A 13,512-nucleotide genomic window follows, 5' to 3' on the forward strand; every position below is an offset into this window, starting at 1 on the left:
GAACTGTAATACGTGATCCTGTGCAAAATCATTGCAATAACTATGTCTGTTTCAAGTGGCCCATGTTCACTTTGACAGTGTGATGGCACACGGGGAGTCTGTATCACCTGTAAGCTGACAGGTCTACCTACACATATTGCACATATTGTTAGTTTGCACATATTGTTAGTTTGCACATATTGTTAGTTTGCACATATTGTTAGTTTGCACATATTGTTAGTTTGCACCAGTTGGTTTATCAGCACTGTTTTGACCCTGGCTGTAGTCCCTCCCACTGAGACCTGTCCAACCAATGCGCTCACTCCTGCCTCATTGGAGAGATGTGGATCTGTTAAACGCCGGTTCATTGTACTGAGTCAGCGGCCATGCGCAAATTGATCCAGAGCCAGAAGAGGGCTGTGCTGTGTAGGCTGTAGTCTACATAAGATCTCAGCCTGCGGGATTGCACACACACACAGCCGACAGGAGCTCTCACAGGCAGCATCTGGAGCTTTGACGTGCGCATTTCATCCACGCACCGACTTTACAAGGACAACATTAAATCTGACGGGCACCTTGGGATATCTCCAGCAACACTCCCTCCTCCTCTCCGGACTGTCTATTGGATGCAGAGAGCAGCTACGATGTGGCAGCCCCGCTGTTAACTCGTCGGATCCCCCCCCCCCCCCACACACACACCGTCTGTGTTTTTGCCGGTTCTATCTGACGGAGGCAGAGCAAATCCAGGATGAAACTCAAACCGAACCAGACCAGGACGTACGACGGCGAGGGCTTCAAGAAACGAGCTGCATGTCTGTGCTTCAAGAACGAACGCGAGGAAGAGGTAAGAAAGAAAATCCCGCAGTGCATCGTTATTTACAACTGCACTAAATGAGCAGTGTGCAGCGGCTGTGCAGGACTTTGTGGCCTAGTCAGCCCCCGGTTCATTCACGCAACACGACCATATATCCTTTAATGATTCACATGACGTTTGATTTGTGGCTGGCGTGCACACGGTGCTTGTGTTTTCCCCCAACACCACTGGTTTAGTTTGTGTTTCCGTGCTGTTGCTGCGGCTGCTGATGCGCCTGGGGCCATCCAGTTTAGGCTAGTTTCAGGAGCACGTAGGGAGAAGACGAATCTGACAGTTGTCGAGCTAACTGTGATTAGCAACACGCGGCTAACGTTTACGACTTTCTAAATAAAAGCCCCAAGTAAGAGCACCCATTGGAAACTGTTCATTCAGCGAACGTACGACTCTTATTTTGAAGACAACTACACTCCACTTCCCGCTGGCTTGTTGCTAGCTTAAATGAGCTAACACACAGGGGGCGAGGTGCTCCATTGAACGTCTCCGTTAATAGCGGGGTTAACGCCGGCTTGTGTTGAGTGAGGAGTAAAAAAATGATACGGCACACATCTCAAACTAAATATATCTTTCAAACGTGGCGTCACATCACCGCGTTTAATGTCACAACACGGCAAGCATCCGCGAATAGACGGTGACCATTCATGACTGCGCTGCATCCCGCCGGCCTGGAGCGGGCAGCTGCGTAGAAATCCTGGGGATGAGGATTTAAAGGAGCCTTCAACAAGTAAATAATGGATGTGGAACGAAAGACGAGGAGTATATTGTTCTCCTTTAGACTTTTCTCCGTGATCTACAATACGGAAGACATATTTAACTTTGTTAAAAACAGCTGTGAGATATGGGAAGCTCTCAGTGAGTCAACTTCTGTCAGAAATTGTACTGTTTTCTCATAAATTGGTGGTGAAATACGATCTGATCTTCACCAAAGTCACAAATGTCAACAAAAACAATATATCCTAAGCTGATAAAATGACAAGCAATCGTTGTCTTGCATGTCTCCATTGAACACACCCATCGAATATACAGAGTCATGGTTGGAAAAAGTGGTAACAACAGTGTTATCATAACTGGTTTAACCACCTTTGGCACCAAAAACCTCTGGGAAGCGCCGTCTGTAGCTGTGGATTAGATCAGCACCGACTTCAGGGGGAACTTGAGTCCACTCTTCCTTAGAGAACTGCTTCAGCTCAGCCATAGATCTGGGCTTCGAAGTCATTCTGTAGTAGATTTACTTTGATTTGGGGGCCATTGTTGTGCTACATCACCTGGCTTTCGCCTGTGCCTTAGCCACAGGATACCTTAATAAACTCAAGGTTCATTCTACCCTACTCAATGACAAGGTGTCATTGGCCGAGAGGTAGCAAAGAAGCCCCATCTCATGATGCTCCCCCCTCCATACTTCACTCTAAGGGTGATGTTTCCATGTTGGTCACTGTGCCCTTTCTGCTCCATATGTAGTGTTGTGTGTTCTCACCTCAAAATTCATTGAAGCGCAACTGAATTTTAAAGACCTCCTTGATAATCCACAATGCTTCTTGGAAAGAAAAAAAAAAAAAAACAGAAGTACAAGCAGACCTATAACATAATTTTACATTTCCTCTTCTCCCCTCTAGAAAAAACCCTTAATAAATAAAGCTGACAGCCTGCACTTTAGTTACACATTGATTGTTTAATTTCAGACTCGCAGTGGTGCACACAGATACCAAACAGTTAAATTGTGTTCAAATGCTTATCGACCAGGCTGTACGCCCAAAACTAACGTCCATATCTCTGTTATTATGGAATATTCTTACCAGTTTAAATTTAGCCTCTTCTTTGAGCGTGGCATAAACAAATGGTAACACAGTCTACAGTGAAAATTGCTCAGTGTGTTGTCACTAAACAGACCCAGAGTGCTGTGACCAGGTCCTCTGGTGTTTGGCTGTACAACACGCAGAAGATCACAGAAGCATATCCACTCCTCTACATATGTGTTGCACCATGGATGAGATTTTTCTAGACTTGGTTATAATTAGAGGTTTGTATGAGTTGTTATAAAAATTTGTACCTGTGCTATTGCGCTCCTATTGACTACCTGTTTTTCCCAAGAACCTGTTTATATGCTGTGATTTGTTTCTTACAGCTCATAATTACAGGGAAAGGACATTCTGAGAATATTGTGACAACACAAGTGTGTAGGTGTGACCACCACTCTTGAGATTTTCAGGCTTTTCACGGGCATGTCTGTTCATGCAATCACAGAAATGACAGTGCCTGCAGTTAGAGAACCAAGCTGGTCATGATCAATCTGGTCATGACCAGTTTTCTGCCTAAAGAAGCTGGAGAGATGCACCTTGGTGCTATCAATACTCTCCTTAAACACATGTCTACACTCAAACAATCAGCTCCTAGATATAGGAGAACCAACTGTGGTGAAATAGGAGCTGTACATGTTGCTGAACTGTTTCGGAGAGAAAAGGAGAAAGCTGAGCCCTCAGGGTAAGGTACTATATGACAGCAATTAAACAGGGAAAGTGGGAATCTGACAGTGCAGATGGAGAGCAGCAAAAGCTGAATTTAACAGTATAAGAGCTGTTTGGGGTCTGTGCCAAGAGAGTGTCCTTAAATATTTGACATCATAACAGTGCAGTGACAGGTTGTAGAAACCCATAATTAAATAAATACCCTGTTTTTTTGTTGTTGTTTTTTTTGTATAGATTTAATTAGCATATTCCTTGACTCAATTGTCTCCATGATATTGTATAATGTGAAGAGTGCAGTAAAAACCAGATTATGAAATCATTTCACAGAACTTTCTCTCATAATTGGTGCTCAGGAACAATCCAGTTGTAGTTATAATCAGTAGTTTTTGTATTAATAAATCAATCAATTGAATGTGTAACATAGAAACTTCCTCTCTACTATACACAGTTTTACTGTCTGCCACTTTCTTGCTTTGGTGTGACGACTTTAACATTTTTTTGGTTTGGTTGACAGCTTTAATCTGTGTCGTTTCCAGCAGCAGCAAGCAGCTGTTTTCAGCATGAATGCTCTAAAATGCAACTGTATGCTACCTGCCTCACAGCAAAAAGGGAGACAAACGCAATTTGGCATTCAGCTGGAGTATTTAGCAGCAGCCAGGTGGACATGAACACTACTCTAAAATAATGGTAATGTTACTCCAAGTAAATAAACAACTATTGATTCACTATATCAACTTTGTAAGGTGATAGTATGATCACAGCTTGTTTTTGCTTCCCACAAGTAGGAAAAATCACTTGATGCAGGTTTAAATTGACTCATAATTCTAATTTCTAAATGGGAATATTAACTTGTTTGTTTTTGTTTGTTTTGGTAATGTGTCACACACTCCCTCACACTCATCAGTGGAGTGAGAGAAATGATTTCTGATTGAAACTGCTGTTCTGGCCTTAGCCTCTGTGTTTGGCAGATTAGAACCTAATTGTTCGTATTGAAGATGCAGCGGATTGTAAATAATGTCAAACTGGAATGGCAGGAACAAGTTTTCATTATTTCAAATCTCTCTTACTGTCTCCAGCTGTTTGTCTCTCACTTTTCCTCCTAATGACTCCTGTCATTTGCGGATTCCTGTGTAATGCAGCAACTATGTTACTGTCTTAGCGTTATTGATTCTGCCTGTGTGCTCTTGTTCTTTCACATCGGAGACTTACTATCATTGTCTCTTCTCGGCAGCCAGCCTGGGCTGGCATTTGGAGCTTTTTTTTATTTGAACTCATATGAACTACTGGCGTTTCTCCTTAGAGATGAGGAGGTGTTTATGTCCTCTAGAATATTTCTGCCTGCTGTCCCTGTTGGAGGCCACGCCACAGGCCTTACCATCATAGCCTATGTTTTTACCATCAATGTCAGAAATTTAGCTAAGAATGATGTTGATGATGATGATGAACGTGTTTATGTCATGTTGCTCAACGACTTGAAGCTAGTTCTTAGAAAACTCTGTATTGATTCTGAATAATGAAGTTGTCAGCTAACGCCAGGTGTGTCCGATATTTGTCTAAAATGTTTTTTATTGTACAGAGATTTATTGTACATAAATTGGGGTCTCTGAGAAGTGGTGGTGGTGTGTGTGTGTGTGTGTGTGTGTGTGTGTGTGTGTGTGTGTGTGTGTGTGTGTGTGTGTGTGTGTGTGTGTGTGTGTGTGTGTGTGTGTGTGTGTGTGTGTGTGTGTGTGTGTGTGTGTGTGTGTTGGGGCTTCTCCTTCACCCTGCCTCACTTTCCAAATATAAGTGGGTTTTCTGTGCTCACACTCCAGCTGTCAGCTCACTGCTGACCTATATATCCAGACAGTGGGAGATTTTCTGTTTTGGTTTTAGCCCATAGGCTAGAGGTGAAAGCATTAACATAACTTAGCCTTTTTTTGTTTGTCATTAATTACAGGAAAATTCATAAAGAATGAAGAACTGAATATTACTTATTATGTTAGTTAGTAGTTCACCATACTAGAGATTGTAGAGCAGAATTGAAAACAAATAGCAGTATGTTAACTGAAATGAACAGCACTGGATAAATGGTGACAAAGCAAAAAGTAGAGAAAGAAATGACAAGAAATAATGGATAATAAAAGTCGTTGACATGGCTAAAGTAATGGATAAAAGGTTGAAGTAGTAGTTGCTAAACTTTATCCATCACTTAAAAAAAAAAAGAAGCTTACAGGGTCGGTTTTGTTTTGTGGCTCCCACCCCTGCTGTATCCATGTAGCTGTATTCCTATCAGAATTATTTACAATTAGTAATATGTTGATTCAGTGCTCTACATTCCTCCATTCATAAAGACCAAACTAAATGTAGTCTGCTCTGTGTTGTGAGGATGGACAAGTCCGAGCTGTTCCTCTGGGGCCACAACAAAAAGACGAAAATGGAACAAGCGGAGCAGAAATCTGCTTTATCCTCTCTGCCCCGGAAGCACTGTGGCTTTTGTTTTGTATACATCTCACACAGTCAGCTTAGGACACGTTTACACCAGTGATCTGCCTTTAAGCCTTTGCTGGCTGCAGCTCAGCACATAGACACAGTCCGACAGTGAGGGCTGGGGGTAGTAGCAGTCTGAAATCCAAATACACATGAAACACAAACACTTTGCACCGCTGAAATAGCCCAAGAAGTGACACACATGTTCCTAGACAACAAAATCAATAAGGTCTCCAGAGTGTTCCAAGTAAAGACACAACATTTCCCATCTTTTCCCTGTAGTTGTTGTTTTAAAGTACCAACATTAAACATTCACACAGGCAAATGCCATCCTGTTGCTCAAAGAGCTGACTCAAGCACGCTATGAGGTTGCATATTTCTTGGCTGAGGAGATGGTCATGTCCCACACTAGCAGAGTAAATATCCCTTTCTTCAACAGATGTCATTTATTGCACACTATATAAGACATACGTCTGTTGTGTAGGATTAACACCTGCTCCGTGTGTGTGTGTTTTTCTTTTAGTGTTTTATCTGCAGGATGTGTTTATTGAGTGTGCACACACTTAATCCACATTTTCATACTTGACATTTGTTCCATATAGCATCTCTTGCCCTTCATCTTAACCTAAGGTGGCCGCTGCGGGTGAGTCGTTGCACGTGAGGAAGACGGCAGCTGACAGCGCTCACTGTCCCTGCACTAGGCACATGCCATTGAATCGGTTTGGCCCTTAGTGTAGCCACAATCTCATTACAAGGGAAGCTATACAAAAGCTGAGTTAGGATTAAGTGACAGCCTGACTCCTGTGGCAGATTACTGGATATAATGATCGGATGGGTGGCAGAGGTAGATGTCACCATCTGTTGTACAAGATGCTTAACATGCGTTTCTTTTCAATACATGTATCCTGACATTCACTTCTTGGGCACAGAATAAATCCTGGACTGAAAACAATGTGTTAATGTGTTTGCTCCATTCATAGGTGCTATTTACAGCAGGTGTACTCGTGTCCATTGTGGCTGCTATATAAATACTGACAGAAGCCACCGACACATTTCATCTGTGAATATCAGAGTACACTGCAACCATAGTGCAATTCAAACATTCACAGGGTGCACATCACAGAGTGACTCATGCCTGGTTTTCCATGCAGTGGTGGCTTGATTCATGTCGGAATCAGATTGAGTTTGATCACTAGACTGGAATAATGTGTTGTTGTTTTTAATTAGCTAGTTAACTTCTGCTTATCTCAGATCACTGCTATACAGTTGTGTGATATGTTAAATCTATTGTATTTTAAAGAATATATTACAAAAATTGGTGTACATGGCATTAATCTGATTAGTATTTTATTTCCAATGCTTCTGTGCACTTGTTTGAGTCTGTTTACATGTTTAAAGAGACTGTAGAGTCTCTTTAAACATTAAACATGTACATTGATAGATTTAGCATCCTGTAAGTAAGAATAAGGGGTCAAGGGTCAAGAGGCTGTAGATTATTTCAAATTGAGGCCACAGAAAAGAGGGGTTACATCTGAATTAGCAATTGGGGATGCAGAAATGCCCCTGAAACAGCAGGTTTAACTCTAAAACCGAAATTAAAGTTGTGTTTTCTTTGACAGGTCCTGCTGGTCAGCAGCAGTCGACACCCGGACCAGTGGATTGTCCCTGGAGGAGGGATGGAGCCAGAGGAGGAGCCATGTGGTGCTGCAGTACGAGAGGTTTTCGAGGAGGTGAATAAGTCTATGAATTAATTTTATTTTTGTCATATTACTGACTCCAAAATGAGCAAATGATGAGACTAGGCACAGGATGTTGTACTCAGCAACAACATTTTATTTTGCTGTATAATACTGTGTTTTATTGGGGTTAATGATATAATCCTCATCCAGAGACCACATTCTTATTACATTACAGGGATTTAAAACAGCCTGTTTGCAAATGTCTTGGTGTTACAGCTGTTCTGTTATAAAAGTCCCCTGTTTCTGCAATTGTCTGCATTCAAACTGCAAGAGATTTCATTTTCAGTTTCAGCATTTGCATTTTAATAGGCAGTTGTCATGATGCTACAAGTGTCACGACTTTTCTAAAAGAAACCATGTTTATATATCTATATATACCCACACTAGACATTTCCACATAGAATGGTAAACCTGGTTGTTTGTGTGCACGTGTTGGAAATCTCGTAAAATGGCTCACGTTCACATCTGTCCCTCGTCTGAGTTACGCGTGACTCTCTCGTGCCAATGCCGGGGTTCATTTCCAGTTAAAAAAAAAAAAAAATCAAGTGCTGAAATGAGTCGCGTGGTTGCATCATTGCGCTTGTTAAGGGCGAGAATCTTAAAGAACCATGTCAGCGTCTGGGTGGCTGAGGAGCTCACTGGTATTCCAGAGGTCCCACTGGTTGAGAACCTTGTGTTCTCAGCCCCGTCAGAGGTCTAAACTTGGATCCTCGTCGGATTCCTGTGCATTCACAGACCCTGCAGCCCAGCCTGCACGACACATCAGTTGGACAGAGTGACACTTGTGAAGTATGCTGAGCAGGGGAAAGGACAGATGTCATATGTCTTGGCAGTAACGTGAAGCCTGCGTAGTGCATCTGAATTAATAAAACAACTGTTTGTTGTTTCTGTTTGTTGAATACATTTCTGTAATAATTCTTTTTTAGATTTTGTTTCAGTGATATTACTAATAACTGCAAATGGTGCCTGTCTAAAAAATTGAAAAAGCTGTAAGGCCACAGAGTACAGAAATGAGCTCTAAAAATATCTCGGGCTTGACACGTGGATATATTCTGCAGTTCAGTTCATGAACATTTTCATGCTTGAGTAATTGTTTGCCAAGCATTGTCTGGATGAGAACGCCTCAAGGAGCTGCAGTTGAGTTCAGCACATAGAGGTGGACCTGCACTTCTTGAAAACGCTGAGATGTAATGCACAATATTCAGTGTTTTGTTTGTGGTTGGCACATTGCTTTCCTATTGTTTTTGTCTTCTCTTCATCATTGCGGCTGACTGTGCTGTAAGGCCACAGCTACTCTAAACACAGAAGTGTTATCTGTCGTCTTGACTGTGCAGTGAAATAAACCTCCTTTTTAATGTTTTCTCTTCATTCCTCAGGCTGGTGTGAAGGGTAAGCTAGGACGCCTGCTTGGTGTGTTTGAGGTAAGCCTATCACATAAGGATGTATATATTGTATATATGTACTGTATTTTACATTGAATGGTGTAGTTTAATAACAATTCATTATTGACTCCAACAGATGCTAATCCAATGACAAATCACTCAATTAAGTTTGTCAGTATCTCTGTGTTTACATTTACACATGCACAGACATTAGGTAAACTGAGACGCATGCAAAAACTATGCAGTTCTAAATACTACTCTCTCACCGAGGTTATTGCATTTGTGTGTGTTTATGGTTTCGTTTTGTTTTCACATATTCAATTTTAATTATTCTTTTCCTGGTCTTCCTCAAAGCAAAACCAAGACCGAAAGCACCGGACGTACGTGTATGTGTTGACTGTGACAGAAACCCTGGAGGCCTGGGAAGACTCTGTCAACATAGGTAGAGTTTCTCTTCACCTTCTCGTCAATGTTTGCACATGCAGCTGCTGTGGTATGCGCGTGTCTATATGTGCTCTGCTGAGACGCTGGTTCACCCTTTACAAAAAACTCTTTATTTTTATTTATGTGGAGGCTGCTGTTCTGCATGGAGACTACATGTGCACTGGGGTATGCAGTGACAACAGGTGCCTATAAATCTGGGCCACAGATCTTAGTGCAGTGGTGCTTCTCTGCAGTATACAGTATATCAACTGTCAGTAGCTTGGACGCCAGTACCCAGCCTTAATTTATGTGCTCAGCAGCGAGCATCCTCCATGTATTGGTGGAGGATGCAAAGCCGGGTGAATTTCTTATGTTCTCATTTTGAAATTTGAATGAGGATGTACATGTTTTGGTATGTGCATGTATGTGTTTTCTTGTGCAGACAAATACATTTATGTGTGTTCATGCACATTCTACCTTCACTTTGCCTCAATTAATCTTATTTAGGTTGAGCTTGACATTTAATTACACAGTTCCTCCTATGTTGCAGTGGAGACATCAACATGTTACTCACACTTAAAACTTAATCATGTCCTTGACCTTTGTAGGACAAATACTAGAAGAAATAGCTCTGAAACTGTTCAAAATGTAACTTTGGAAACACAAAAAAGCATGTAGCCTCTTTGTTTATGTAGGGCTTATTAAACTAGTATATTTGGTGGAACACAGAGATGTTATGGCTTTAGTATTGCATCAGATTTGGGGGAACTCATGCATTGATGTCTATCTCCCTCTGCAGGCCGTAAGCGGGAATGGTTCACAGTGGAAGAGGCCATCAAAGTACTGCAGAGCCACAAACCTGTCCACGCCGAGTACCTGCGGAGGCTTCAGCTCAGCTGCTCCCCGACCAATGGAAACTCCATCCTCCCGAGCCCGCCACCGAACGACAACTACCCCCATTATAGCGCTACTGCCAACACAGCCTCAACAGGTAGCGTGATGGGCTCCTCCTGCAGATAGGACTGCACCTAAACCTTTTGTCCTGTCCAGCTCGGACAGTTCACTGAAAGTCTGTACAGCCTTGCATGAATCAGACTTACAGCTCTTTTACATGTATAATAGTCTTAGCTGCAGGACAGACCAAAGCCATTGCCAGAACTGCGTTAAAAGACTCATGACTGAGCAGGAGGAGCTGGTAAAGCTCACATCTCTGTGGATATGGCTAAAAGTAAATTTTTTCCTTTCCCGGCAAACTCCAGACTGATGAGCTGAAGTTTGAGAAGAGGAAGCTGCAGGCTCTGATGGTGTGAATGACCTGGTGAAGGAATGCCTTACAGAAACTTTGTACGAATGTTGTATTTGGGTTGTTTATTTCACTAATGGTAATTTTTATTTCCTTTTAGCGGAATGGATATGCTTCATAGTCAATCAAAGAGTAATTGACCCCAAAGTATATCCATGTGGAGAATGTTTCTCGATTTAATGATGTTATCAACCCATGGTGATAACAGCAAATATCACATTATATTACATGGATGTAACTTAAAAAGACACATGAGCATTAACACGTGAAGTAGGATTTTCTTTACACCATGTAAGTATTATTAACTTTAATTGAAATATAAGTCATTTGACCTAGAATAATAAATCCACTTCCAAACATTGCTTTGTTAAAAAAAAGGTAAATGGTGGCATTACAATTAAATCAACTAAACAAAGTATTTTAAACAATTTGTATTAAGAAAAACAAGAACAAATCTAATGGAAGTTGCCAGAATAAAAGCTGTCAGCGAGTTGCTACCTCAGTAAACTGGGAACTGGATCTGAGTCATGATGCTGTTCAGTATCTTTTCTCACAACACTACAGTGTTTCATAGTCAAACTTCAGCCAATGCCTCCACTTTACAAGTCAATTAACCCTGACTGGTTTAAAGCTACAAACCATTCATCAACTCTTGGCGTTTCCCATGCTGTTAAAGTGAAAGTATTTAATGGTGCAAAGAACTTCTTTGCCTTAGGTATTATATGCTGCCTTGAACCATAAATGGAGGTCAACTGAGGTTTTAATTTCTGTGGATTTCCTTATGTATAATTTGCCTTGAATGAAAAGTGATCTTGAGCCTGCTCTTTGTTCTGTGATGCAACAAGGCAATCTGCTAAATGACATAATTACCATGTACTATGTGATTGTTTTAATTGAGCCTCTTTTGAAGCACCCTGAGCTGCAACCAATGATTTATTTTATTATTTTTTTGGTTCCTGTCTAAACTAAAATTCCATAGGGTCATTGTGTTTAAGACATAAATAACATGAACCATCTTCAGTCAATACTCACTCAATAAACCATCCCTTTAAATACACTTAATTGAAAAAACCCTACTTAATTAACATTATAAGGACTGGAAAATGTCACCTTTCATATGATCAGTTATGTTTTGCTCATTCATCAGCCCTCATTTAAACATACACCCACTCACTCCTGTTTCGACAGCTGAATGACGACTAGTAACCACACAGATTTGTAAATAGCACTGAAGAGAAACATTGAAAATGTGTTTTTAACCTGAATAAACCTGTAAAAAAAATAAATCTCTTAATATTTTATATATTTTTAACAATGTACAAATGGCAGGAAAAAATATCGTAGAAAAAAACCCACTGAGTATGTACAGTACAGGATGTTTGTATCAGTGATGATGTGCCACGGGTTTAGGGTTTAAAGGTTGGTTGGTTGGTTGGTTTCTGTATTAGTCATAATTAGAGATGTTGATTAAATTAATGCATTTTAAAGCATCTGGTTAATTCCATGTGGTTGTCCGATGAATCAAGAGTTACATTTCATACCGTCTGAGGACACCTAGAAAGCACAGAAATTGGTTGACAAAATATTATCAAAGTGTGAGGTGTTTGGTAAAGAACCGTTTTTATTTTGAATTAAAAGCATTTAACATTTTCAAAAGAAAAGGCTTCAAAACATAAAGGCAGGTTTGTCACGGTGACGGGAATGTTTTGGAGGCTTGCGAGAGAAAATGAATAATTGTTGTGTCACATACTGGCACATCACAGCTTTATTTTGTTGTTTCTAAACATTTGTTTTGTAGGAGTAAAAAGATGGCTCCTAATTTCCCCATGCAACACAGATGTATCTTATTCTATTAAAACGCTTCTGCAGTGTCCTATTCAGCCTTGTTTGATGGTTAAATCGAGGACTCCAACCATTTCAAGCTCTGAGTTTGTGTGTACCTACGTGTATTGTGGGACGATGAACGGAAAATATGACGTGCCAAATTAAAGATGTCTTGATGTTCGGATGGAAAAATGTTATGACATTATACAGATTTGTAATGTCAGTGTGGAAAGAGTGTGTTTTTTTTGTAAATCTGCTGCATCCTTCATTGTTAAAATTATGACTAGACATTTATTCTTCCCCCTACTTGTCATTTAACTGAGTATATGTGACTATCTCAGACTACAGTCCAAATCATCAAACATTTACCATACATTGAGCACCTGAGACACCACCTTCCTCCAGTGGTTGAAATGCTGCTTTATACTTAAGCAGTAATGATAACAGTCTGGACACAAGCGTGTGCTGAATGGTTATGGATCTGGACAGCTTGAATGTTTGTTGAACATCTCTACAGTCATAAGAATGTGTCTGGGATACTTAAATCAAAAAAGACCTTCCACCATTTGTTGATTGTCATTGTGCACAGAAAAGTTTAATGTGAAATGGATTTGAAGAACTGGACTGGAACGATTGTTTTGGAGAAAAGAATTCAATTAAAGGAGTAAAACATTGGAACCGTAATTGACTTTTTTATTTATTTGAAGGCAACACCAGCAGGGATTAACATCTTTAATATTAAACATGTATTGGCTGACATTATTTCGGGTTAGACAGTTGCCACAGTATCAGAAGACACAGGTGTAAAACCAGGCTGTGACTCCAGGGCTCCTACTTTGCTTGTGATTCTAACATGGCGGAGCTAAATTTGAGAGGGAGGATTGTAGTGTCTGTCCTCCATCACTGACAGACTGCAGCAAGCATCATTTGAAGGGACTCTGTAAGTTAAGTGGATGATAAAGCAGGCAAAACCTGTCTCAGTATCTACATGCTCACTTATTGTTTTACCCATTAAATGTGGGTAACACAGGAGGAGCAGCTGCCTGCACTAAATGTGGATGAA

At 40.8% G+C, this 13,512-nt stretch overlaps 1 protein-coding gene across 1 annotated transcript; it reads left to right on the forward strand.

The window, feature by feature from the left end:
* The first annotated feature begins 355 nt into the window (after positions 1–355).
* On the forward strand, positions 356–13,121 carry nudt4b (nudix (nucleoside diphosphate linked moiety X)-type motif 4b). Its single transcript, XM_026361129.1, has 5 exons — positions 356–823; positions 7,398–7,508; positions 8,894–8,938; positions 9,254–9,341; positions 10,122–13,121. The coding sequence occupies exons 1-5, from the start codon at positions 728–730 to the stop codon at positions 10,340–10,342; spliced, it is 561 nt and encodes a 186-aa protein (XP_026216914.1). The 5' UTR covers positions 356–727; the 3' UTR covers positions 10,343–13,121.
* The last annotated feature ends 391 nt before the right edge of the window (positions 13,122–13,512 follow it).

This window comes from Anabas testudineus, chromosome 23, assembly GCF_900324465.2.
Source record: "Anabas testudineus chromosome 23, fAnaTes1.2, whole genome shotgun sequence".
In the NCBI taxonomy this organism is placed as follows: Eukaryota; Metazoa; Chordata; class Actinopteri; order Anabantiformes; family Anabantidae; genus Anabas; species Anabas testudineus.

Bases quoted from the DNA above. Each gene is read 5' to 3' on its own strand.
- nudt4b (XM_026361129.1), top strand. From the start codon at position 728: ATGAAACTCAAACCGAACCAGACCAGGACGTACGACGGCGAGGGCTTC. The intron at 7,509-8,893 runs GTGAATAAGTCT...TTCATTCCTCAG, and splicing joins TACGAGAGGTTTTCGAGGAG to GCTGGTGTGAAGGGTAAGCT. The intron at 8,939-9,253 runs GTAAGCCTATCA...TCTTCCTCAAAG, and splicing joins GCCTGCTTGGTGTGTTTGAG to CAAAACCAAGACCGAAAGCA.